Source organism: Prionailurus viverrinus, chromosome E3 (genome assembly GCF_022837055.1).
Source record: "Prionailurus viverrinus isolate Anna chromosome E3, UM_Priviv_1.0, whole genome shotgun sequence".
Classification (NCBI taxonomy): Eukaryota; Metazoa; Chordata; class Mammalia; order Carnivora; family Felidae; genus Prionailurus; species Prionailurus viverrinus.
In genome coordinates this window covers 9000001-9027142 of record NC_062576.1, presented here as the reverse complement: position 1 = coordinate 9027142, position 27142 = coordinate 9000001, and the positions used below count along the sequence as shown (strand labels likewise).

The 27142-nt window shown below is 49.9% G+C and overlaps 1 protein-coding gene across 7 annotated transcripts in view; it reads right to left on the bottom strand.

Annotated features, from left to right (window-relative positions):
• CUX1 (cut like homeobox 1) overlaps positions 1-27142 on the bottom strand; it is a 366343-nt gene that overhangs the window by 157150 nt on the left and 182051 nt on the right. For all 7 annotated transcript variants that reach the window (XR_007147822.1, XM_047838946.1, XM_047838949.1 and 4 more), the window contains exon 4: positions 13510-13588. Coding sequence is in view for 6 of the 7 variants with exons in the window: in XM_047838946.1 (XP_047694902.1) it covers positions 13510-13588 (79 nt within the window). In the remaining variant the exon portion in view is untranslated. The remainder of the gene's footprint in view (positions 1-13509; positions 13589-27142) is intronic.

Sequence of the window (27142 nt, the reverse complement as noted above, 5' to 3'; positions counted from 1 at the left end):
GAAATGCAATTTAAACATAATAACAAAAATAGGTTAATAGGAAAAGGGCAGAAAAAGATATAATATGAAAACACTAATCAAAAAAAAACTGGAGTGCCTAAATTAAAATCAAAGGAAACTTTAGGACATGAAATATTACTAGGGATAAAGAAAACCACTGTACAAAACTTAGAGAACTGAATCATTGACAAGCTATCACAATCCTAAAGATATACACACCCCAAAACGAAGCTTCAAAAGCACGAATCAAAAATTGAAAGATGAAAGGAGAAAAAAAAATGCACATTAACGAAGGTTTCAAAACTCTGTTCTCACTAACAGGACAACTAGATACAAAATCAGTATGGATACAAAATGCTTGAACAACACTATCAACCAACCTGACCTGATTACCATTTATAGAACACTCCACTCAAAAACTACAGAATATTCATTCTCTTCAAGTGCACACACTCATAGGGACAGAACATATACTAGATCATAAAATAAGTCTTGATAAATTTAAAGGAACAGAAATCATGCAATGCATGTCTTGCAACCACAATGGAATAAATCAATGCTCTAACCCCTCAACACCACTTTAAGAAAGCTGATAAAGACGAGTGGATATAACCCAAAGTAAGTAGAAATTAGTAAATAATAAGAAAAGAGAGTAATAAAACTTAAATGGGGGGGGGGGAGGAGAAAAAGTAAGGCAAGCAAAAACTGGTTCTTAAGAAAATAATCACTATAATTGAGAAGACTCTAGCCAGGATGATCAAAGGGAAAAAAGAGAGAATCCACAAATTCTAAGATCAGGAATGAAAAAGGGGGCATCACTACACATCCAACAGATATTTGAAAGATAACAAAATATTATGAATAGCATTACGCCAATAAACTGGATAATTTACATGAAATGGATCATTTCTTGAAAAATTACCAAAAACAGACCCAAGAGGAAATAAAAAATCTTAATAGTCATATAAATGTTAAAGATGTTAAATTTGTAATGAAAAACCTTGCACCAAAGAAAACCCCAGGCACAGACAGATTCACTGGTAAACTAGAGAAGTTTTAGGGAAGAATAATAGATATCTTCCATAAACCCTTTCAGCAAATAGGGGAAGAGGCAGCACTTCTCAATTCATCTTGTAAGACCAGCATTATCTTGATACCAAAACTCAATAAAGAGTTTAAAAGGAAAAACAAAAACAAAAACAAAAAACAACCAAACAAGCAAAAAAACTAAAGTCCTATATTCCTTATGAACTTAAATGCAAAAGTCCTTAATAAAATATTAGCAAACTGAATCCAGCTAATTCATAACAAAGTTAAGATTTATCCTAGGAATATTAGGCTGGATTAACATTAAGCAATGAATCAAATGATTTCACCATATTAATAAAGGAGAAAAATCGTATGATCATCTCAACAGATGCAAGAAAAAATCTGACAAGATTCAATATTCACTCATGACAAAAACTCTCAGCAAACCAGAAATAGAAGGGCATTTTCTCAACCTTATAAAAAGAGTCTACAACCCCCCCCCCCCGCCCCACAGTTAATATCATACTTAATGGTGAAAGACTGAATGCTTTTCCATCAAGTTGGGACCAATGTGATATGTCTGCTTTCTCCACTTCTGTTCACTGTCATACTTGAGGTCCTAGCCAGTACAAAAGAAAAAAAAAAGGCGGAGGGGGGTGGGGAAGCAAGAAAAAGAAATATTTGATATTACAGATTGGAAACCAATGTGGATACAGAAAACTTCAGTTAACACTGTCAACCGATTTGACCTAACTGATATTTATGGAACATGTTGCCCAACAACTACAAAGCACACAATCTCTTCAGGATGGAATGTCCTAAGGAATCTACAAAAAAAACCTTCGAGAATAAGTGAGTTTGAAAAAGCCACGGACACAGTATTATTATATAAAAACTAACTGCATTAAAAAAAAGTTTGTTTATTTTTGAAATAAAGAGCATGAGTGGGGGGAGGGTCAGAGAGAGAGAGAGAGAGAAAAGATGAATGAATGAGTGAATGAATCCCAAGCAGGCTCTGTGCTGTCAGTGTAGATTCCAGCATTGGGCTCGATCCCATCAACTGGGAGATCATGACCTGAGCTGAAATTAAGAGCGGGATGCTCAACCGATTGAGCCACCCAGGCACTGCTAAAAATTAACTGCATTTCTATATAAAAATGACAACTGGAAAAGAAGATTATGAAGAAAACCCTATTTACTATATCATCCAAAAACATGACCAACTTGGGGATATGCTGGACAAGATATGTGCCAGGTTAGTATGTTGAAAACTATAAACTATTGGTGAGGGACATTACAGAAGACCTAAATAAATAAACCATGCTTGAACTGAAAGATTTCGATAGGGGTAAGTTATCAATTTTCCTCAGATTATCGACAGATACAGTGGAACCCTGATAAAAGTCCTTGGAAACACGTTTGTAAAAATTGACAAATTAAATCTATAATTTATACTGAAATTCACCTAGCCAAACAATTTTTTAAAAGAAGACCAAAGATAAAGGACTTATATTACCTGATTTTAAGACTGATAAGCCACAGTAACCAAGATAGTGTGACATTAACATAAGGAAAGATACACAGATCAATGGAGTAAAATAGAGGCTCCAGAAAAATATCTCACACATAGCGTCCATTAATGTTCAATGAAACTTGGCCCAACCTCACACCACACATGAAAGTTAACTCAAAATGTTTACAGGCCTAGAGGTAAAAGATAAAATCATACCACTTTGCTCAAAAAACACAAGAGAAGAAAATTATAACTAAAGCAGTGACTCCTCAGAACATAAAAAGAAACAACCAACAAATAATAATAACCTGGACTTTATTAAAATAAAACCTTATCCTCATATGGGGAAAAAACATTTGCAGTGCATATATTTGAGAAAGGACTTGTATCTAGAATATGTTAAACATTTACAACTCAGTACGACATTCCTTTTTTTTTTTTTTTTTTAACGGGCAAAAGATTTTAAACCCTAGTGAAGATCTAAGAATGACCAAAAGGCACATGAAAAAATAGCATCATCAGTCGTCAGGAAAATGCTAATTAAAATCGCAACAAAACACGCCATGTGGAAAGTCGAAGAGACCGAAAGGAACAACTGATGGAGGGAACATGGAGCAAATGCAACTCCTTCTGGTTTCTCACTGGGGATAAAACGACACCGCTACTTGGAAAAGGACAGTTTGGCAGTTTCTTATCAAGCTAACCACAACCTGCCCTAGGTCTGAGCAATTCTAGCCCTAAATCCTAGCCCGTTTAAAATGTATGTCCAGGGGAGCCTGGGTGGCTCAGTTGGGTAAGCATCTGACTCTTGATTCCGGCTCAGGTCATGATCTCGCGGTTCGAGGGTTCAAGCCCCACGTCGGGCTCTGACAGTGCGGAGCCTGCTTGGGATTCTGTCCCCCTGTCTCTCTGTTGCTCCTCTACATACGCGTGCGTGCGTTCTCTCTCTCAAAATAAATCATAAATAAATGAAATGTACATGAGTGCTTATAGCGGGCCAAATACAACAGCCCCACGCTGGAAACAACCTGAATGTCCGTCAGCAGACGGATGGATAAGCACGTTGTACTATCCCATAGAATGGAACACCATTCGGCAATGACAAGGAAAGGACTGTGATACAGACCAATGACACAGATGAATCCCCAGCGTACCATGCTGAGGGGAGGAAGCCAGACACATCAGAGAACATACCCAAAGACTCCCTTATGCGAAATGCCAGAAATGGCCAATCTCATCGAAAGCGACAGAAAGCAGATCAGCAGTTGTTGGGGTCTGAGATCATCAGGGAACTTTTGAGGCGATGGATATGATCCATATCCAGGCTCTGAGGGTGGCCACACTATCAAATTATATACATAAAACAGGTGCGTTTTATCATATGCAAATCATGCCTCCATCAAGTTGACTTTGAAGTATGATTTTTTTCATGAGAGCAAAGTTTTTTGTACTGCTGATAAAATACAAATGTGAAGTTGCTTTTACTCTTCACCACATCCTTCTAATTCCATTTTTAGCATATGTCTTACAGTGTATTTAATACGTTTCTGTAATTACACGTGTGTTATCATTTAAACAAGTACATACATAAGCATACGCTGGGGGTATGAATTCAGGATTTGGGGCACATGAACAAAAGTGGTTTGGACACCACTGACTTAGACCTGTCTGGCTGCTGTGCTGGACAGGAGAAGGGGGAGCAAAGAGACAGGAGAGGTCACAGTGGCCTGGAAGAGGGTGGTAACGGCTGATGTGCATCAGGCCGAATTTGGGATACCCTCTGGAGGTCGGGTCGGCAGGACTCACTGATGGACTGATACAGGCGTGAGGGAAAGAAAGGATTCCAGGCTGACTCCCTGGGTGATGCTCTTTCCCTTCCTCGGAAGGTTGGGGGGGGGGGGGGCGGCGTGGGGGAGGGGCAGGGAATCAACCGGCGGAATTTGGGTGCATAACACACATTGGAAGTCCCTTAGGGAGGGGCACCTGGGTGGTTCAGTCAGGTTGAGCGTCAGAACTCTTGATTTCAGCTCATGGTTCATGAGATCAAGCCCCACATCGAGCTCTGGGCTAACGGCACAGAGCCTGCTTTGGATTTCCTCCCTCTCTCTCTGCACCTCCCCTGCTCATGATCTCTCTCTCGCTCTCTCAAAATAAATAAACAAACTTAAAAAGAAAAGTCACTTAGGGAGAGAACGTAAATGGTGAAAAGAAAAAGGCTAAGCAGAGACTGGGATCTGTCCCCCCATTCAGAGCCTGGCCAGGAAGAGAGGCGGCCGTGACGCTGGGGGAGGGTCGCAGGTGGTTGGGGGCCGGAGGGTGGTCAGCAGGCATTACCGACTCTCAGAGTCTTAGAGAGGTGGCCAGTGGCTGAAGACGTCCCGCTCCTCTGATCACGTGTATTTTCTCGCGCACCAGGAGGGATGCGGAGATCAGGGTGGAAAGACGGTATGACTAGTACCCGTATGGGGAAGAGGGCGATGAGGCTGGGCCGGTCTATGCTCCTTACGCTTTGCGTAAACTGACTTCCCTGGTCTTCCTCTCCTTTTGAGTTCTCTGAGTCACCATAGAAGAAGCCCTGGCGCGCTCCCATAAAACGTGGCAGTCTTGGTGCAGGGAACTTCTGGAGGGAGGAGGATGCCACGGGACTTCATGGAGAGCGAGCGGCAGAGGCTGGGAAGCAGGGCTTCCGATTGGCTGGGGCCGATTGGCTGGGGCCGATTGGCTGGGGCCGATTGGCTGGGGCCGATTGGCTGGGGCCGATTGGCTGGGGCCGATTGGCTGGGGCCGATTGGCTGGGGCCGAGGTGCGCCGGGGAGGGTGTGGACAGGCTGGTGGCGAGCTGCTTCTCCACGTACACCGCGAGGGCTGGAAAGAACGACCTTGCTAAATCCAAGCCCACGTCTGCGCAGAGAGCTCTGCGGGCGACGGGGCCCCCAGCCACCATCGGAGGGCGAATGTGCCCCTGTGAGTGCCATCCCTGCGATGACATCACAGCGTGGCAGACGCTACTTTTCGCCGGGGCACTCTAGGCTAATGTAATCATACGATTACATAATTAACCCAGCTGTCTCATTAAGAAAATCAACTGGAATTCAGGGCATAATTAGTCATACAGCAATTAGCATGCTGATGAGCAACTGATGAAAAGCTGTCTAGATATGAAGTGTGCCAGGACCACCCCGGCTATGGCTAAGGGGGGAAGAGGCGCCACACCTCCCCACGCCAGGGAACCCAGGATCCCCAAGTCCCGGCTCACGAGTTCCCGCACGGGGACGAGGGACCGGGAAAGGAACGGGCAGGGACAGCCCAGGAGAGGAGGGCAGCGTGCAGAAGTGGCGGCCGGCACTCCGACGCCCATCTTGTCACGTTTGCCTTTCTTTAAAACGTAGCCGATTCCTCAGCTCGCAGACCTACGATGGTGAGGCTCGTCAGGCCCCACGTTTGTTTGAGGCTGGCCAGGGAGGGCAGAGAATCTCCACCCTGTCTGGTTTACAGTCACCTGTGCTGGGCAGAGCAGAACTGTCCCTCGTCCTCTGGTCCCCAGGCTGCTTCGGGACCAGCTCTGGCCCTGCACCCAGAGGGGAGACAGGAGGGCATCTGAAACCCACAGGCTTCATATCTTGGCTGCAGCCCTAGTTCGTCCTCTGGCCTGTTAGGGTGCTGGTGGCTGATTCTTGCGTGTGAATGAAAATGTCTCATGAAGGTAAACTGAAAATGTGCAAAGGGGATCCTGAGGTTACAGAGTTCTCTCTGGAGGGGCCTGGGCACCGGCTGGGCTGCCAACACCAGGAGACCTAGAATACACGGACTGGAGCAGCCTCACAGGATCAGGCTGGAGCGGCCACATCTGTAAGGTCTTAAAAAATGCCACCAAGTGGCACGTCCTTTTAAAGCTTGATATGAGAAGCCAGGGGTGTTTCTAACTAAATCCTAAGATCTCACCTCTTTCTTTCCAGCGGTCTTGCAATTGGGATCCTCGAGTCGGGGGGACAGGCAGGGAAAGGAGAACGGAAGTAACAGTATTTTTCAATGTTAACTGACGGTGTGGTGTCCTCACTTGGAACCAGCGTGATGGGCCCAGATGACCAGATTAGTACTGTCTTCTTATGCAGGAGCATTACAAAGCAGTTCTTAAAAACGATGACGTACTCCTTTATTTCTAGATCCTCAAACGCTGGGCAGGCGGGGATATTTACACCAGCGCAGGTATTCCCCGAGGGCAAATGAAAACCTCCCGGAGGAGCCCCTTGGAGGCATTTCGATGGGTTCCGAACACACGGTGGCCTCTCTACGGCTAGCTCTCTTCCAAGACTTCTGCAAACTACCGCCTCAACTTACACCTGCAGGCCAGTTATTCCGCGGAAACAAAGTGAGAGCGGGCAGTCATGAAACATGGAGTTCTAGCGGCGTGTCATGAGTCAATGAATATTTTATATCACTGGTAATGTGCTTCCTAAGATTTAAATCTTAAAATAAACCCTTCCAGGCACTGCCTTTGTGTTTGAAGGGTTTGTGTCTGGAGGACCTAGACCACATCTTAGCAAGGAGTGAAAGATGATTCCCTGTCGGGCTGGCCACAGATGAAGGCAAGAAGGCGATGCGAGCTTTTGCGGGGAGGCTCTCCCGATGCACCGGCACCCAAAGCCTTGAGAGGCACAGGCGGGAGCTCCTCCCGCTCTTTTTCTCCTTTCTCAACTTAGAAAACAAAACAAAAAAATGTCTGAGGTGCTTCTGAGACAGAAGAGTCACAGTTGTGTTTCCCACCAATTGAGAAGTGTCTCACAGATACTCAACTGACAAGGGCTTAAGTTCTTATCTGTGATCCACTAATAAGGGCTATTCACAAACTAAGATCGTGATTATTTTCCTGATTTATGCTTCCCCCCAGACTCCCCCCCCCCCAACCCCGTTGTCGGGATAAATACATGCTCATTGTTAAAAAAGAAAAAATCTTAAGAGTATCAAGAAGCAAGAGCAAGTCGCTCAGGCGAGGTAAATTTCTGGCAGATTACGCGTACCATGGGGTTAATTTCTGGCAGATTATGCGTATCATCATAATTTTTCTTAGAGTACAGTAACGTGCCAGCTATCTCAGAGCCTTGAGGTGGTCATTCCAGAGTATTTCCAGCCGTCTGAGAGGATCCCCCTTTAAGAGAAACTTATTTCTGGGGCGCCTGGGTGGCGCAGTCGGTTAAGCGTCCGACTTCAGCCAGGTCACGATCTCGCGGTCCGTGAGTTCGAGCCCCGTGTCGGGCTCTGGGCTGATGGCTCAGAGCCTGGAGCCTGTTTCTGATTCTGTGTCTCCCTCTCTCTCTGCCCCTCCCCCATTCATGCTCTGTCTCTCTCTGTCCCAAAAATAAATAAACGTTGAAAAAAAAAAAAAATTTAAAAAAAAAAAAAAAAGAGAAACTTATTTCTCCACTGACTACAGTTAGGGATGGACGCTGCCAGTTTCACTATGGGAGTGTTTTCTCAAAGGCCGTGTGGTCCCCCGCTGCTCGAAAAGGAGCCACCCAAGAAGGGCCAAGCCTCGACTACCTTTGTATGTCGGGTGCATGCGCCGGGCAGGCACACAGCAGACGGCCAGGAGGTGCTGGCCGAGGGAACGTGTTTTGGGACTTCTCACACAGCACACCTTGAACCTCTCTGCGCACACTCGGGGTCACTGTTGTTGACGGATATTCACTGAACTTGGCCCTCACCCACAGATCCCCATGCAGAAGGACGCAAGGCTCCGGAGGGAGCCGGCCGCAGAGGGACTCCCCATCTAGGGGGGCCTTGCCCAGGTGCCCTTACCAAGTCACGTTGTTGGCAGATGGCTACCATGAAGCTCTTCTCCGTATGGCTAATCATCAGCAAGTAATAAATACAAATATGAATCTCAATCAGAGGTGTATTAAAATAAAAAGATCTTAGCTCTGTCCAAGTGTAAGCTACCCCTATCTGCTCACCATAAACATGAGGATATAAAAATCCGTCTGTGACAAAATTGACAGATGAAGCCATCTAGGCTGACGCAGTAAAATCCTAACTTATTTATGAATCAAAATGTAAATCTGCTCTCCTACTGCCATGACATTGACGATAAAGCCAAAGGCCACTTTCAATTAGGACAACGATCAGAGACGATAAGAGAACCAGGAAGAGAGATTAATCCTCCGAACTTGTCTGTTGGTCCTCCTTTTAAGTAATACACCAGAGGGAACCACGGAAACCAGTCCTGAAGGAAATCGCACCGCGCTCACCGAGTCCAGGCGAGGACTGCCCTGGTGGCCTTCCTCAACCATCCACCGTTACCTCCTACATGCAGGTGAAATCTGTCCATTTCCTCTAATCTCACTCCTGCCACCTGAAACCAAAGGACCTCATCTCTCGCACCCCAGATCCCCTCGGGACACCTCTGTAATCTGCTGTCCTACCCGTGTAGTCGGGATGACTTTTTTGTTACACGCATCTGATCGTGGCATTTCCATGCTCACGAGCCATGCTTGGTTTCTCGGTCAGACAAAGTCCAGAATCCTTCACATAACCTACCAGGCCCCCACCTGCCTTTGCAGCTGGGTGACCATACTGGTGTGTGACCTTTACTCGGGTGTTAACTATTAGCGCCCCCTTGACCAGTGAACCCAGCGCCCCCTAAACCAGTGTCTTGGTTTAGATGACATTATTGCCCTCTCCTCTTGCTCACCAAGCTGGGACCCTGCCCAGTCCTTCCCAATCTACACTTCATGCCCAATGGGCTCTGTCTCCAAAGTTGTCACACCCACGGTACAATGACTATGTGTGTGATTACTTTTAATGCCCACATTCCCAGCGCCCTCTGAAACCCGTGAGAACGGGAAGCCATGTGGCTGATTTGCTCCCGGCTCTACCCCTGGGACTCAGCATGGTTCCTGCGACACAGGGAGGGGCCAGCTTTTGAGGTGCTGACCCACTGACTAATCAGTGGGAGGTGGGGCGGGGGAGGTCACAGCAGTGCGGAAAGAGAGTGCTCTGGCTGAAGTAAGCAGGGTATTTCCGATAAAAAGCATCTTAAGATACTCTCTGAATTGACCAGAGAATGCAGAACAGTCTGGTGGCAAATGAGGAAGAAAGCAAAGATGGGGGTCCTAAGTATTTTAACTGTTCGGCGGAATCCGCGGGACAATTACAGATTTAAAAGTTTATTCTGTGTCTTTAGCACGAATGAACTTTGGGGAAGAGAAATAACATGATCTGGGATTCGGGATGTCGAAGATGAACAAGAAGGAAGAACCAGGGCTCCGATGTTACTTCTCCCCCAGAGCTGAGCGACACCACTGCACGAGAGGGGGGCAGGAGGGGGAGGGGGTGGGCACAGGGATTTCCAGCAGGGCAGCTGGGAAACCAAACACGGGTTCTGGACGTCAGTCCCTAAGAGGCGCATGTGCCGATCTGCTGAACCCGGAATGCTAAGGGTCTTATAAATGTCTACGCAGGCAGGTGAATCTGTACGGAATGATACGAAAGCAAAAGGAGGCTCAGACAGGTATCACATGGCTACGGCTCAACGCATGATACGCTCTGCTCTCTTGCAATCCGGGTTGTTAGAACTTGCCAGAGTGCTCTCCCTCAGTGAGAGTGCCGCTCTAGGGAGCACGGTTCAGCGAGAACAATTAAGAGACCGCAAAACCTCAGAAAACGTTCTGAAGAAACAATTTGACCCTTTCATTTATTCCCTCAACCAATATTTGGGGAGTTTCTGCTACGTGGCAGGCACTGGGGTAGACACTAGGAAAAAGGAGGGACAGAAGAGAAACCAGCAGAGCACCAAGTAGCTATAACAGGGGCCAACCCACAGGGCGCGGGGAGTGGGTGTGTGTGTGGGAGAGAGAGGCACATCTAAGCCGGACCTGGGACGTCAGGCAATAGTGTCTCAAGTGAATCTGGAGGAGTAAGCAATCGGTCTGGCCTGCCTGCAGGGTGAAGACCAACCCCTCCTTGCAAGCTCAGAGACTCGCTTTGAGGCAGTGTAGACGCGAGGAGGGTGGCCTGAAGTACGAAGTGGAGAGCAAAAGCTGGGGTGGAGAGAACGTGGATGGAATCCAGAACATTCTGGAGACAGCATGGCCAGGGCTCGGTGACCCCGTGCTCCGGCGTGAGCAGCTGGGTGGAAGGTGGTACTGCTCGCTGAGAGAGGAAACGCAAGGAGGAGCCAGTTTGCTCCGGACACAGTGGGTGGTTTCGGGGTACCCGTATCATCCCAGTGGGGATGCGCAGGGGCTACCGGATATTCAGGCTGAACCTCAGGAGTCAGGACTGAGACGAGGTTGAGCTTCAGGAGCCACCGAGGTTGAGCTTCAGGAGCCACCGGTGTGACCCCTGGTGGCTCTCAGACGACGGGCCCCTCGGGCCATGTAACATACTGCATCTGTGATATGCCAGGCTCTGTTCCAGGTGCTGGGCATAGAGCGACAACGCAAAGCTGAACTCACGGGGCCTTCCTTCCAATAGAGCCAACAGGTGAGAAACAAGGAAAAGACACAAACAAGTAAGATTTTGGGCAGGGGGTCCGTGTGGGGCAGGGGGTGGTTCTGTCAGGCTTCCAGGCCAGCCTCCTTGGCCGGTGGGACCTTGGCTCCCCCTCTTCCTGGAGCCACCTGGTCGGCTCTTCCTGGGCTCCTGGAACTGGGCCACGTGACACAGGGCCGAAATCCCCATCCCGCTATTCTCAGGAGCGTCCTTCACTTTTCTGACAGTGTAAGTTGCTGTTTCTTGCGACTACAACTCAACACGCCCCGCCAATGTTTCTGGGTTCAGCTGGATCGAAGCCTGAAGCGCACAGACAGTTAAGACACCCTGACTCCCCGCAACTGCGTGACTGTCAGTAAATGCAATGCTATTGACCAGGCCCTTCCTGTAAGCCTCAGCCGCAGGATTACTTCATCTGAGCAGTAAGACTTCAACACACAGGTAGAATGCTCCAAGCTCCATTCCTGCTTTTCAAGGCACTTGTTAGAGCCATCAGGCCATGGCATTTGTAAAGGAAGAAATACCTGGGAGGGGGGCAAAACAGGTGGACGAATTTCGATGGACTTTTACTCTAACAGAAAACATCAAACGTCGTTTGCTCCTACCATCTGAAATTGAAACCGCCAAGCTGGGATTCTCTGGCCAAAAACGATCATTATGAAGAGTATCATCAATATGGGAAAAAATGCTTCTGGGACGGTAGTAAGCAAGAAAAGCAAAATATAAATATATGCCCATGTTACAATCAAAATTCTGTAAAAATGATCTATGTCTCTGAATGAGTCCTGCTCAGGCAAAGAGGAGTTTTGGTAAGTAAGTAAGTAAGTAAGTAAATAAATAAATAAATAAATTAAAAAATCTCTTCTTGGTTTATGGGAAATAAAGACAGAAAATAATTTCAGAAAGAGAAATCCAATAGACTGCCCAGTTGAGAAACTTCACTAAGGGAAAACTCAGGTACAAATGGACGTGTAAGAAAGAGAGTGTACATTATTTAGAAAACAGTAGTGAAAGGCTCTCTGGGTCTCTGGCGAAGACAAAATAAGCCTGTCCCCTTTCAACTAAGTCACCAACACAAAACTTGCAAAAGAAAATGCAAAGAGGCCCAACACGCAGCCGATTCCCGAGATGTAGTGTGCGTAAGGCATCGAATGATCCAGTTACTGTGAAGGAGCCTCTTCGTGAGCCCCAGCCAGAGTCTTCAGGGAACCCCTAGGGGGATACAAACTCTTGCAGAAAATCAACAGGCTAGAATTTGGAACCTAGGGCTGGATGTGCTCCTAAGACCGTGAGAAGTTCAAAGAAAACCATTCTCATCACTAGGCTGTTCCCCACCTTATTCCATTTTCCAGATGAGGAAGCTGAGGTCCAGAGAAGAAAAAGAATGTGGCCAAGACCTCACAATAGGCCCTGGGAGGAGAATCTCTATCTCCCTCCTCTTTGTCCAAAGCGTCCAGAATGTTTTCCGCCACCTTTAGCTTGGTGTGGCCTCCATTAACCCCCACTCCCGGAGGGGACAGCAGAGCCAATGGTGAACCTGAACTGGAGTCCAAGTACAGACACCAAGGAGACGTGCTTCTGCTCTGCCTTGTTAAAAGTGGCTCCAGTAATGCCAGCAATGTTCAAAGGATTGCTAGGAGCAAGTGAGCAACTCCAGTAGCTGGGGAGGGGAGGGTGGTGATAACTGGGCTTTCTTGGTCAAAAGAGGAGGACATTCAAACTGCTTTCCTAATTTTCTGATCTGAGCCTTCCCAGGACTGAGCTGGGACTCACGTGATCATGGCCATCACTACCCCATGAGTTCCTGGTGAGGGCAACACCCAGAAAGAGAGGACCAGTGGGACCCATGGCTCAAGGTGCCCTAAAATCTGCCTCACTTTTCTAAAATAAGGAATGAAAAGCCATCGCTTCTCTGAATGCCCAGCAAGCATCATTAAAAATTTAACTCCTTAGTTTCTTTAAAGGAAAGAACCCACATATGTGGTCAACAGGCCACCCCTTGCCCTTGGCTATCACCCTTCAGTGAAAGACTTGCCCAGAGGCTGCGGATTCCCTGGATGACCTGGGAGGGAGGAAGCGTTCCAGGTGCCCCATTAGGGCCACCCCTGAAAGCAGAATCGGCCAGCCCAGAACCGTGAACGTTCACAATGTCTACGTAGCACACACATGGGTTCTATTTCTTCTCTGGGAAAGTGTAGCCTTTTATACCAAAGAGAAAGGCAGCCCCACGGATTTGAGTCTCTGCATTTACAAAGGCATCAAAGGGAAGCTATCTGATTAACTTCAGCAAATATGCAGCTGATGTCCGTACCCAACCAAAGTCTGGGTTTTGGAGACTCCGTAGTCCCAGAATTCCCTGGGGGAGATGCCATTGCTGGTATAATTCCCTTAGAGAAGCTGAGAAGAGTGAGCCCAAGACCCACCACCTCGCCAACACACAGCGCCCACTGGTGGGCCGGGTGAGCGTAGGGGCTTACCTGGAACGTCAATCAATCTTTTGTAGACATTCAAGAAGGCTGCCTCAGCTTCTTTGCTTCTTTTACTCAGTGCATCAATCTGAAAGGCGATGGAAGAAGGAAAAGAAAAACAAAGAGCTTAAAATGTGTCAAGAGGTAATTTAGAAATCATCACACATCTAGTGAGTTCCCACGGCAAACAGAAGTCTGATTTGTTCACGAAAATGCCGGACAGCTGGGCCTTCCTCTCGGGGAAGATGGCTGCAAACACACGAAAGGGAGACCCTCCACGTGGCCCGGTTGGCGAGGGGGACAAGGCAGGAGCGGTGCTGTGCAATTATGTGGCCATTTGTGGCACTCGGTCCCACTGCCCAGCTGAGTGGGGGCTCCCCACAGAGGAAGACGGTCCCTTTCCTTCCTGTGCCAGTGGTTACTGGGAGCCGACCGTAGGCGGACACCGTGTGGGAGGCGAGGGCAGAGCGACAGCTCCCAGCCACAGGAGCTGTGGTCCGGTAGGGGAAACAGGTGACTGAATCCCCGCCGGGAAAGCGCTGGGTAAGCAGAGGCATAGGGACACTGAGAAAGGGCCATCAAGCAGGAAAGCGAGTGACCATCCAAGAGTAGTTCACCAGATGGGAAGGAGAGAGACTGTGTGAAAGGGAGGGACCTATTCAAACACCTGGAGCAAAACTCTTAAAATCTGGGGGTTCAAACATCCTCCTTAGGAATTTAATGAGGGGTGCCTCACAATTCTTAGACATACTTCTGCCTAATTTGATGAGGGCGGCTCAGTCAGTTGAGCACCTGACTCTTGATTTCGGCTCAGGTCATGATCTCATGGCTTGTGGGATCGAGCCCCGCGTTGGGCTCTGCGCTGAGTGCGGAACCTGCTTGGGATTCTCTCTCTCTGCCCCTCCACCTACCGCCCACCCCCCGTCTCACATGAGCACTCTCTCTCTGCCTCAAAGTAAGTAAATAAACTTTAAAAAGTAAAAGAATTTTATGAAAGCCAAGGACCCTCCTCCTAGAAACACATGCACACGTGGTTATGTGCTCTCCTTAGGGCACTCACTCGCATGTCCTCTTGTGTTGTGGCCCTGGAATCCAGATCAACAACCCACGGATGGGGCTGTCACAACACACCAGGGAACATGGGGGTCTGCTGGGGTGGGAATGTGGATACGTGGGTAACAGGAGTGGGCAGGTGAGCAGGTCAGATCACAAAAGGCCAGCAGTGCACGTAGGAGTGACCATTCCGGGGTCTGTGCCCTCACCCAGTGAGCGATGGCAACCATAGGGATTGGGGAAAAGGGGCCAATCGGGGAGAATGGGGTCAAACCGAGTTGATACGAGGAGGCACAGAGGAGGCAGGCAAGTCAAGGACGGCGCCCAGGTTTCTAGCTTAGGCACCAGGCTAGTTTCCGTGACAGTGGCCAGCATCAGTGTGTCTCGTGACTTAACCCGGATGAGCCAGCAGAAAGTCTATTCATCAAAGAAAGGGAACGCATGAAACTCCTAAATGTGCCGGACACACATCCAGAGAGCCTCTGGTTGCTGGATGAACTCAGTACGTTGTTTTGCTCACAGAACACACTTGTTGAGACATCAGATCACTTTTTACACCTGAAGCATGCAGGATACTACATGCACGGGGTTCATATTGGCTCAGGAAAAGGACACTAAATTACATACTCCTTCTGTCCCCTCGCAGAATTATACTGTCTCCAATGTTATTAAAGAGGCAAAAGGATGTGGCTTAATTACAGGGTCTCTCGTGGGAGCCAACCAACAATTTGTTTGGGGCCGAGCGAGGCCACCTGAGGTAGGACTGGAAGATGCTGGGGAGTAGGACCCAAGGGCTGGCGGGGGACAGGTCTCCGGAAGCCCAATGCAGAGCAAGCACACCAGCAGTTCCAGCTTCTAGCACGTTGTGCCCCCAAATTCCCGTTTGAAGTCAGCTGTTTGGAACTCAGACACACGTCCCCCCGGAAAACGAGAGTGGGATTTAGGTGCTGGGGAAGTGTTTGGAGAAACCCGAAGGACTACTTAAAAGTGACAAGACAGTTCTCTCTTTATTTTTAAAATAAAACATTTCTCCCCCCTCCCGAGTGTTGGCAATTCATGCTCATTGAGTAATTAGAAAAACACCGAAAGAGAGAGAGAGAGAGGGAGAGAAATAAAAATCCGAATTCTGCCACTCTCTAGTATAAGTCATCCCCTGGTCTCTAGTTCCCTTCAAAATTTTTTTTTCTAATTGAAAACAATATATAGTTGAATGAAATGTAGTCACAGAGGCAAATTATAGAGACCAGAAAGTAGACGAGTGGTTGTCTGGGGCCAGGGAGGATGGGGGCTTTGGAGAATGATGGCTTAGGGGTGCCGGGTTTCTTTTTGGGGTGATGAAATGCTCTACAGTTAATTGTGGAAATGGTTGCACATTGACTATATTGACTATATTCAAAGTCAATGGGCTGTGGACTTTAAATGAGTGAGTTATATGGTACGTGAATTATATCTCAATAAAGCTGTTAAAATATGTGTATTCGAGATTAAATCATACGTAAAATTTTATACTGTGCTTTCGTAACCTAAAAATCTTTTTCAATATCTATTGCAAGATTTGGAAAATGTGTTAACAGTACCGATTTCCTCTGTATCCGACTACTCCACACATAGATGGTTTGAGGAAAAGTGGAGTCACCTCTTCAGATGTCTGCAACACTCCCTGTGCTCTGGATCTTTCTGTTCCCTCTGGGGAGCAACGTGCTCATGGGGAGCAGAGTTTCTGCCCACAAAAACAGGGCAGATGTCCTGCCTGTTCTTTGTACCTCTCGGCACCAATAAAGGCTTCTCCACCCAACTCAAGACGCACCTAGCGAGGGTGCCTCGCTTTCCAGGTATTCTGACCAAGGGCACAAAGGGTAGCTGCCCCTGTGGTAGGCAAAGGATAGGATGTGGAAGAATCCTGAAATGTGGTCCTGTCTCTCCTATCTGGGTTGTTGATGGGGAGGGAGGTGGGAATGGGGTTGGTAATTTACACAGCAAACTTGGGGACTGTTATGGGTTGAACCGTGTCCCCTCAAAGATGTTGAAGTCCTGATTCCCCATACTTGTCAATGTGACCTTATTTGGAAATAAGGCCTTTGCAGGTGATCAAGGTAAAAGAGGAGGTTATTGGGGGGAAGCCTAATTCAATATGACCCTGTCCTTATAGAACGGGGAGCTTAGGACACAGAGACAAACATCCAGGGAGGACCCCATGTGGACACAAAGGCAGAGACCGGGGTGATAAACACTGAAGTCTGACAGCAAACCACGAGAAGCCAGGAGAGAGGCTGGGGACAGATCCTCCCTCATAGCCTCAGAAGGAACCCATACTGCCCACACCTTGATCTTGGCCTTCTAGTCCCCAGAAGCGTGAGTTGTTTAAGCTGGTCAGTGTGGTACCTGCTCACGGCAGCTCCAGCAGATTAACACAGGGACCGTGATCCTGAGCTCTCTTCCTGTGTGTCCCCTTTCCACAAATGCAAGAAAATTCAAAGCCCGCCCCTGGGAGAACAAGGTCAGGGCAATGAGCTTAATTAATTCATTAAGCAGCTGGACTGACTACAAGGCGATGAGCACTCTGCACGTGGTTGAGTTTCTACTTGATGAGGGATCCTACCCAGCCCCCCGTACGATCTCTGAACCTGGAAGAATGTGTTGGTTCTGGGAATGATGCTACTCTCTATTCTCATTCACTCTCTTGACGCCCGTATGGTCAGCACCCTCATCCACGACCAGCGCTGGAGTCTGCGTTTCGGTCGATCCTCTGTCCCAGCTCCGTGGTGGGATTCCCCTCGCTGCGGCCAGGCACTTCCTAGCGCTTCTGCGTACTAGACTACCCCTTGCTCGCATCCCCGCTGCTGGAGACCTATCCACGCTTGGAGAGACGGCGGCTGCCGGGTTCCCGTGGCTGGCAGGGCTCTGAGTTTGGAGGGCAAAGGGGGGCCCCGGGGCTGGGCTGGGGGTGATGGTGCCCACCTGCCAGGACGGAGCGGGCAGATGAGCTCACGAGGGTAAGGAGGCTCAGTGCCTGGCCCGGGGAAGGGCTGGCTTTGTCACGTTCCAGAGCTTTCCTGGGGTTTCCATGCAGTTACGGCCCGGGACGCGGGGCCATCTCCCTTTAGTGTTCTGTGAGTGAGGGGGAGAGGGACAGTGTCGTCCTCGTCCCCAAACTGCTCCCCTCTCCACGCCTGTCTGCTGCAGGTGCTCAGGTGTGTGCACCGCCTGCCTTTGTGACCTTGAGGCAGGCCCTCAGCAGGCAGCCCCGTGGAGGTGTGAGGTAAGGTCTTCCAGCAGATAACTGGAAGGAGGATCCAGGTTAGACACTCTGACTACGTAGTGTGCAGAGATAGCCTGAGGTAGAGTCTGCCTGCCATCCCCGCCCCCTCAAAGCCATTGTGAGCGAGGTCAAGGTCAGGGGTGGCGGAACTGGGCCAGGTCTGGCGCAGCTCTGGTTGCACTCAAGCCCTGGCCCTGGGGAAAACCTGTTCGGCTCCAGGGATCAGCCTCACCTCCTGCCACGCCCGGTTACTCCCTGTTCCCTGAATACTCGAGCAATTTCCCTGCAGCCTGGAAGGCGCCTCCTTGGAATGTTCCTCTGATCCTCGAGGCTCCACTGACCCATCTCCCCGCTGCCTGTGGGACACACCCATCACCACATGGGATTGTCTGGAAGTTCCAGGACTGCGGATGAGGCTCCCTCTGGAGATCCTGGGTTCCTTGAAAGCCCGCACTATGCTTTTTGCCTCAACTGCCTTTCCTCCTGACTGGCGCACGGCAGGTGTCTGATATCTTCTTATTGTACGAGTGGCCACGTGCCTCAAGTGAGCACCAGCTTCACCTGCCGAAGTGAGCAGGCAGTCAGGGGATCCCGTTTTAAATCTACATGAAAATGCTTAGTAACGTAAAGAGTTCTTTGGAAAGTGTGGTTCATGTGCTGATGTGACGACAGCCACTTGGCTGGGGCCCGCGCTCGAAGCCTCTCTCCCCACGGCAGCCGCCCGACAGCGCCCTCCTGCGGTGGGCCGTGCATCCTCAGCGGCAGGAAGCGTGGGGGGGCTGCTCGGCAGGTCCCCGGACCCACCGGTTACCCCCTCAGCAACGCCATGCTCACCGTGCGGACTTTGGCTTTTCTGTAATAAGAATTAAAGCTAAAGATACAAGTGTATTGGAAGGGAGCTTATTCTGAATCTGAAACAACCCATCCTTGCCTACAGTCGTTCGCACACTCAGGCCAGATTGGGAGGGTTTTGGAGATCACCTGTGTGACCCCTGAAACCGGGAGGGGGTGAGCAGGTGCCCGGGCACAGGGGCGCCAGCAGAACCGCACTGTGGGGTTTTGGGGGTCGTGCGGGTTCTCGACTCGTTGCTGCCGTGACCGTCACCCTCCCTGTGTGACGGAGAGCAGGCGGCGGCACTGGCAGTGTGCTTGTGGCGGGCGCTTTCCTGCCCCCCTGACGTCAGGTTTGACCACGTGAGCTGCTCTGGCCGACGCAACACAAGTGACAGGGCCAGGCGCCACGCCCAAGCTTAAGATTAAAAAAGCAATCTAGGGGCGCCTGGGTGGCGCAGTCGGTTAAGCGTCCGACTTCAGCCAGGTCACGATCTCGCGGTCCGTGAGTTCGAGCCCCGCGTCAGGCTCTGGGCTGATGGCTCAGAGCCTGGAGCCTGTTTCCGATTCTGTGTCTCCCTCTCTCTCTGCCCCTCCCCCGTTCATGCTCTGTCTCTCTCTGTCTCAAAAATAAATAAACGTTGAAAAAAAAAATTAAAAAAAAAAAAAAAAAGCAATCTAGTGGTTCGGCCACAGCACGGCACTCTTTTCTTCTGTCGTGAGGCCAGTGTGACCTGACAGGAGCCACTTTTTCCACTGGGGTCTCCTAATGAGGACCACACACGGCCCACGGCCCGTGTTATATGGACCAGAAGCAATCTGTTGCCGTAGGCCACTGAGACTTGGGGTTGTTACTGCAGCACGATCTAGTCAAGCTGTCTGTTATCAGTCCCGGGGTGGTCACACTGCTAAGATAGCACAAAGTAAAAACAAGGACCAAATCCCCAATATCGTGAGGGCCAAAGGATATTTTAAATTATTTTTACTGAGGGCAGGGCGGGGGACGGTCGTATCAAAGTAGAAAGGGCACAGGACTTGAAACCACTAGACTGGATTGACGACAGGGCTCCGTTCGTGCATTTGGGAATGTTAAGCCAGCCACGTACCCTCTGCCTCTCTGCATTTTATTTTCTATGCCTACGAGAAGGGAACGGCCGGAATGCCTGTCTTACAGGAGCCCTGGAGAATCAAATGAGACAGAAGATCTAACGGCGTGGAGCTCTTGGTGAGCTGGTTCTCAGGGCTGGGGATAATCACTGACCCGTGATGTACCTAGAAGGGGAATGAAACATCATGCAAATATCATCTAAATTACGTGTCCGCTTTCAGAGGGTCAGTTGGAAGAGAATTTACACACTCAAGGCATCCGTTTTTGTACAAACCGCCACGCCACTTTTAAAAGAATCAACCTGTTCCGACTGGCCCCTGTGTGACACGCACAGGGTGCGCTCTAACTCTCAGGGGCATGCTGATGTCTTCAGGTGACGTTCCCTGCGGAAATCCCTCACTCGCCCGTGACTTGGAACACTCACGGGTCTGAGGCGTTGGGGGCTGTTACTTGAATTTGCGATAGGATTCTCCTGTTTGCCGCTGGGGAAGGGAATGGGGGGGGAAGGAGCACAGGCCTGAATTTTAACTGGAAGATGCTTTGCTTAGAGGTGGAAAAAGGACGGAACGGTGTAATATTTACAGATGTATAAATCCCCCTTGACGATCAGCCTTAACCATCAATCAAGTAACAAGTTCTGTTCGTTTGGCCTCAGAAATCGATCTCAGAACTATCTCCTTCCTGCCTTTGATGCTTCAGACTTAATTGACACCCTCCCCCTCCCCCGCCCCCGCCCCCCCCCCCCCCCCCACGACTTCCAGTTTGGACGCTGCAGACCCATGCCCGGCGGATCTCCGGAACTGTGGCCTGCCACGGAGTATGTGTGTCCTTCTCAGGGCCCCTGGGTCCCTGTCCCAGAACCCAGAAAAAACATAGAGCCACTCTGCCCTGGTGGCTTCTCCTGACTCCCAGACTACAATCCACACTCCTCAGGCTGAGGCCCCAAAGCCCTTCCCAGGGCGGCCCGTGCTTCACCCTGCTGACTTCACCTCCCACGAAGTCCCAGCACCGACCAGGCTTCTCCACACCAAGCCCCGGTCCCCTCGACACACCACGCCCCTCCAGGCCTCTAGGTCTTTGTACACTAGGTCCTCTGGCTGGAATGCTCTTCACCTATGGGGGAGTCCAGCTCTCTTTCTCGAGCCAGTCTCGGTGCCGCCTCCTTTGCGGTGTCCTCCTGATTTCCCGGGCGCCACTGGTCACTCGGTCCCTGTGCCACCTGGGCTCTTTGCAAATCCCTCTCTGCACACTTCCCACACCATGTGATGATGACTCACGTCCACGAGCTTCCTTCCCACCATCCTGTGGTCTATCCCAGGCCGGGGGCAGGGGCACAGGCTCCTTCTTGTCTTTACCCCAGCGCCCGGGTCCCAACGGACGCGGGAGGCTGCCTGGGGAGCATCTGTGAATGGATGCGGGTAGGTTCCAGACAGAAACGGCTGACGGGCTAAGGGACTCCTCGTAATGCACTGCTGCATCCTGCGGCATTGGGAACTGTAGCATCAGACTGGAGGAGGCGGCTTCCTATAATTAAGAGCTTCAGGGGGGCTTTTACTGTGCCCCATTTAGTCTAGTCTAAAAAGTGGGAAGCCATGAGAGCCAAGTTCGGGCCTAGTTTAGGGAAGCGCTAACTTCCTTGTCGGAACAAGACAGCCCTGGGGAAGTGGCAGCAGCGGAGGAAAGCGGTGGGGGGGGGGTGCGGGGGGGCGGTTGGGGTAAATAACCAGGTGATGAAATCACCAGGTGATGTCGTCTCTAAAATGGGAGAAAATAAGACCTCTTCGTAGGTTTTAGGTAAATAGTAACAAGGAATGTGCCCGCAACTGGGCCGAGCACTTGGGAGGCGCAGGATACCCTCGCTGTTATTATGACAGCGCGCACCCTGCTTGTACACCGGTGGCCTCGGTCTGGGTGCCACACCTGTTGCACGCCGCGCTCAGAGACAAGGAAGCCATTCCTCGGTGCGGTGAGCAGGTTGCTGCGGGCGCCTGGCCCTGCCCCGCTGGGCTGCCACCCCCCACAGGCCACACGCGGGTACCCCGTCACGCCAGCCGTGAGGCCCGGGTACAGACAACGGTGTGGGCTTTTTACAAGGGCCTAGGGATCACCAAAAACATACGAGACGGAAGGACTGGTCCTCATGCTCCCCCAGTGTTGTGTTTCCTGAAATGCAAAGGCTCATGTTTCCAGGGTGCCGCCCGGGGCCCTGCCAGGCACAGGTGGTAGGTAGGGTGGTGGCACGCAGGGCTGAGGGCCTGGATATGGTGTGGAAAGAAGAAGGGTGAGTCCCGGCCCCAGCACTGACACAGGTGTGCTACCTCAGCCACCGAATTAACCTCTGTGCCTCAGTTTCCTTGTCTGCAAAGTGGGGAGAATCAGCCTTGGTTGCTGTGAATGGTGATGCCGTTGCCAGATCGGTAACGCCGCTTCTCAGATGCGGAAACCGACCACGTCTGGAGCCAGGCCCCTGAAGGACGCCACTAAGCATATGATGACACCCAGCACAGCACCCTGGGGCTTGCACGGGGCCCGGGGCCGTGCAGTCAGTGCAAAGAAAGGTGCGCTTCGAAGGAACAGAGACGCCGGTGTGAGGTCGGCCCTAGCGCATGCTTGCCGGATGGTCTGGAGGGGAGTTACTTAAACTATGCCTTGGTCTCTTCATCTGCCTAGTGAATAACCTGCTCCTTGCTGGGCTGTGAAAATCAACTATGAGAATCTCCCATATCAAGCAGCCGGCAGAATCTGGAGTGTACAGAATCTGAGAAAACATTGGTGACTTTCTAGAAAAAATCCAAATGCAGCATTCTCTTGCCACCACACCACAGGCCGTCTTCCTCTGTTTCAAGTCTTGGGGGACGGAGACGCTTAAACAACACCTACGATGCCGTGGCGGCAATGGCACGCCCACAAACACTCCCTAGCCTGCACCCTGGGAATTCCCAAGCTAATGAGTTAGGAATAAACACGGACCATTCACAGAATCTTCAGATCGATGTGCTCTGCTGGACTATAGGCCGACAAGGACCAGCAAGAGCTTCAGGGACGAGAACGGTTCTGTCTCGCTCTCCGTCTTTCAAGAGCAAAACATGATTGATTGGAGGAGTCACGTGGGATAACCGGAAGTCAGCGGAGAATGACCAAGATCCTGTCCAAAAGAGATGCGGGTGTGGCCCCAGCTTTGGAGTTCTCATTTGAAATGAACACGGCCACGTAAAAGGAAGGTATACGTTTTCTAAAGCAAGATCACAGCGGCAGAGAGCACATTTGCTGTGAGCCACGTGGGAGACACGAGAGGACTCCGGGGCGGAGGGAGCCCCTCTTCTGGCGCCCAGGCTGCCTTTGGAGCAACGTGGAAGGAGGAGAGACTGGGAACGCGCCCACGTGGGAGCCCAGCTGCCCACCTGCCCCCCGCCAGCCCAGCAGCCATCACCAGCTTTCTTTGTCAAGGTCACATTCCTTCATGACCTCCAACTCGCAGACAGACACCAGCGAGGAAGCATCACATCCGGGATACTCCGGGTGGCAGGGAATTAATTATAGGAAACGCCTTCTCCAGTCTGTTACTGCAAAGTTACCAAGTGGACAAGATTCGCTGGAAATCCCCACACGGCTGGAAGCGGGATGGACAAATCCCACAGGACGCTTTCAGTTAGGAAGCAATGCAGCGTAGACGTGGGTAACACCACGCAGTGGCTTCCTACATAACCGATGGAATATTCCGTAACCACCCGCCTCCCGCCTGGACCAAGTCTCCAAGAGAAGGCAACCGGAGAGGCCCGGAGAAGATCGTGGCACGAAGGACAGGCGGGGAAATAAAGGTGTGGGGCCACGGGGAAGGGATCTGTGGCAGAGAACAGCAGGACAATTACGGTAGAGACGATGAAGGCAGTAACCGGCGGTTAGTCCTCTCTTTCCTTTGCCATTTGCCACGCACATCTGACCTTCCGGCTGTCAGCACGCTCTGAAGGGCTGCTGTGGGCAAGGATGATGAGCTGTCTTCTCTCCCCCGACTGCAAAACCAGGCCCAACAGGTAGAGGCTATGAGGCAGGGTCGCAGCTTCCCAGGAGGAAAGCCTCTGCCAACAGCAGGGCGCCCCTGAAGTGGACCGTCTGGCTGCCCGAATTCCTTCCTGGTTCGTTCAGCCCTTCACTTGGGCAACAGGGTCATTTAAGCGGTGGCTGTCGTGTGCCTGGCGTTGTGCTAGCCTATCTTCTGGGGCCTCAGCCGACCCCCGCCCAAACCTCACAGATAAATCACAGTGGGGCCGTGGAGGAGGCCGAATGCCTACCCGAGGTTTTCTTCCTTTTCTTTTCCTACGTGACGCTTTTCAAACACGGTTTTTATGAACAGGATATATATGTATATAGTAAAAAAAAAAATCTTAAAGATATAAAAACACATATAGTGTTCGGCAAGGTTCCACAATACAAGATCAATACACAAAAATCGATGGTCTTTCTATCCACTAGACATAAACCATCTGAAAGTGAGATTTTAAAATGTCCACGGACTGGGAGACTTAATATTGTTAAGATGGCAAAAGTCCCAAATTCGATCTACAGATTCGGCGCAATGCCTGTCAAAACCCCAGCCGGCTTTGTGGCAGAAACTGGCAAGACGATCCTTAAGATTCGTATTGAAATGCAAGGGGTCCGGGGGCGCCTGAGTGGCTCAGTCGGTTAAGCGGCCGACTTCGGCTCAGGTCATGATCTCGCGGTCCGTGGGTTTGAGCCCCGCGTTGGGCTCTGTGCTGACAGCTCAGAGCCTGGAGCCTGTTTCGGATTCTGTGTCTCCCTGTCTCTGACCCTCCCCCGTTCATGCTCTGTTCTCTGTCTCAAAAATAAATATACGTTAAAAAAAAAAAAAAAAAAAAGAAATGCAAGGGGTCCAAAACAGCCGAAACATTCTCGAGAAAGAAAACCAAAGGTGGGGGAACTCACACTTATCAATCTCAAAACTCACCGCAAAGCTACATTAATCAAGAACGTGTGGTACTGGCGGGCACGTGGGTGGCTCGGTCGGTTAAGCGTGTGACTTCGGCTCAGGTCCTGATCTTGCAGTACATGAGTTCGAGACCCACGTCCGGCTCTGTGCTGACAGCTCAGAGCCTGGAGCCTGCTTTGGATTCTGTCTACCTCTCTGCCCCTCCCCCCACTCATGCTGCTTCTCTCTCTCTCTCTCTCTCTCTCAAAAGTGAATACACATTAAAAAAAAAAAAAAGAATGTGTGGTATTGGCATAAGGGCAGACATGCCATTAGATCAATGGAACAGAATTGAGAGTCTGGAAATAGCCTTTCACATTGTAGTTAACTGAGTTTTGACAAGGGTGAAAAGACAATTCAGTGGGGAAAGAATTTTTGACAGACAACGCAGAGATACACTGAATATCCACACGCCAAACAAGGAAGCCGGACCCCTACTTCACACCGTATGTGGAAATTGACTCAAAATGTATCAGACACCAAAATATAAGAGCTAAAACTGCAAAACCCTTGTAAGGAAACACCACTGTAAATCTTTGTGACTTTCAGTACAATACCAAAAGCATAAACAACAAAAGAAAAATTGGATTTCATCACATTTAAAACTTGTGTGCTTCAAAGGACGCTATCAGGAAAACGAAAGAACCCACAGATTGGGATCCCAGAACATTTCTGCAAATCACGTATCTGATGAGGGATTAGTATAGAGAATAAATAAAGACCTCTTACAACTCAACAAAGAGACAAACAACTAAATTTAAAGATAGACAAAAGATCCGAATAGACATTTCTCCAAAGAAGATATGCAAATGGCCAATAAGCACGTGAAAAGATGCACAACGTCCGTAGTCATTAGGGAAATGCAAATCAAAACCCCTAATTCAATGAGATACCGCTTCATATCCACTAGGCTATAGAGGTAAGTGTTAGAGAGGATGGAGAGAAACTGGAACCCTCATACAGCGGCGATGGAAATGTATAATGAGGCACTTTGGAAAACACCCTGGCAATTCCTCAAACAGCTGAACACAGAGTTACCATATTATCCAGCAATTCCACTCCTGGGTACATATCCAAGAGAAAGGAAACCGTGAATCTGTGCAAAAAACTTGCGTATGAATGTCCACACCAGCATACTCACAACAGCCAAAAGGCGTCAGAAACCCAAATGGCCATCACATCAACCGACAATGGAGTAAAAAAACATGGCGTATCGATACGATGGATTATTATTCAGCCATTAAAAGGAATGAAGCACTGACACAGGATACGACACGGATAAATCTTGAAACCCTGATGCCAGGTGAAAGGAGTCAGTCACAAAAAAAGACCACACAGTGTATGATTTCATTTAAGTGAAATGTTGAGAGGGGTCAACCCCTGCAGAGACAGAAAGGCAGTCAATTCGTGGTTGCCTGGGTGGGGGGAGGATGGGGAGTGTAAATGGGTAGAGGGTTTCTTTTCTCGGGTGATGGAAATGTTCTGGAATCAGGCGGTGGTGATGGCGGCACAACTTGGAGAATATCCTAACCACCATTTAATTTCAAAAAGAAAATAAAAACAGAAATGACAGAAAGTGTAAGGATGCAGTGAAAAGTAGGTCTCCTTCCCATGCACATCCACCTTCACCCAGCTGCCTGGCTGACAGGCGGAGACCATCTTGTGCATCTTTCCAGAAATATTTTACGCATTTACGAGCATCTGTATACACACGTCGTCGTCCCTTTCAAAAAAAGGCGAACGGTAGGATATTACAGATCCTGTTCTGTACCTCGTGTTGTGAACACTTACGGAAGAGAAGAGTGAACTTCCTCGTGGTGGGAGGGCCGGGGCTTAGTGGGGAAGGGGAAGGTGTGCTGCCTTCCAGAAAAGTCGGGGGGCTGCCGTGCCCGTAGCCAGGGCAGCTGGGAGGCAGGGCCTGGGGGCTAAGCCAGGGCCCCCGGTTTTATGCTGTAAGGTTGGGGACGGCAATCAGGAGGTGACCCGAGGTGATCACTCTGGATGGGAAGGCAACTCTGAGGGAAAGAGAAGAAGGAAGTTGTGTGTTGAGAAGGAGGCAGCAGAAGAGGGGGATGAGGGGCTCAGCTGGTTCAGTGAGTTCGAACCACCTGTGTATGAACCACCCGCATCGGGCTTTGCTCTGACAGCACGGAGCCTGCTTGGGATTCCATCTCCCTCTCTCTCTTCCCCTTCCCTGCTCAGTCTCATCTGTCTCATAGATAGACACACAGACAGACAGATACACAGATAGACAGACAGCCAAAATGAACGGATGAACGAACAAGTGCGGTGGGGGAGGCCGAGTTCCCAGGGTCTCTTGGCAGAAGTGGGTCTCTCGGCAGAAGTGGGTCTCTCGGAGATCTGTGGCCAGGGTGACTGGCGGCTGGCTGAGGAGATGCTCTCTGCT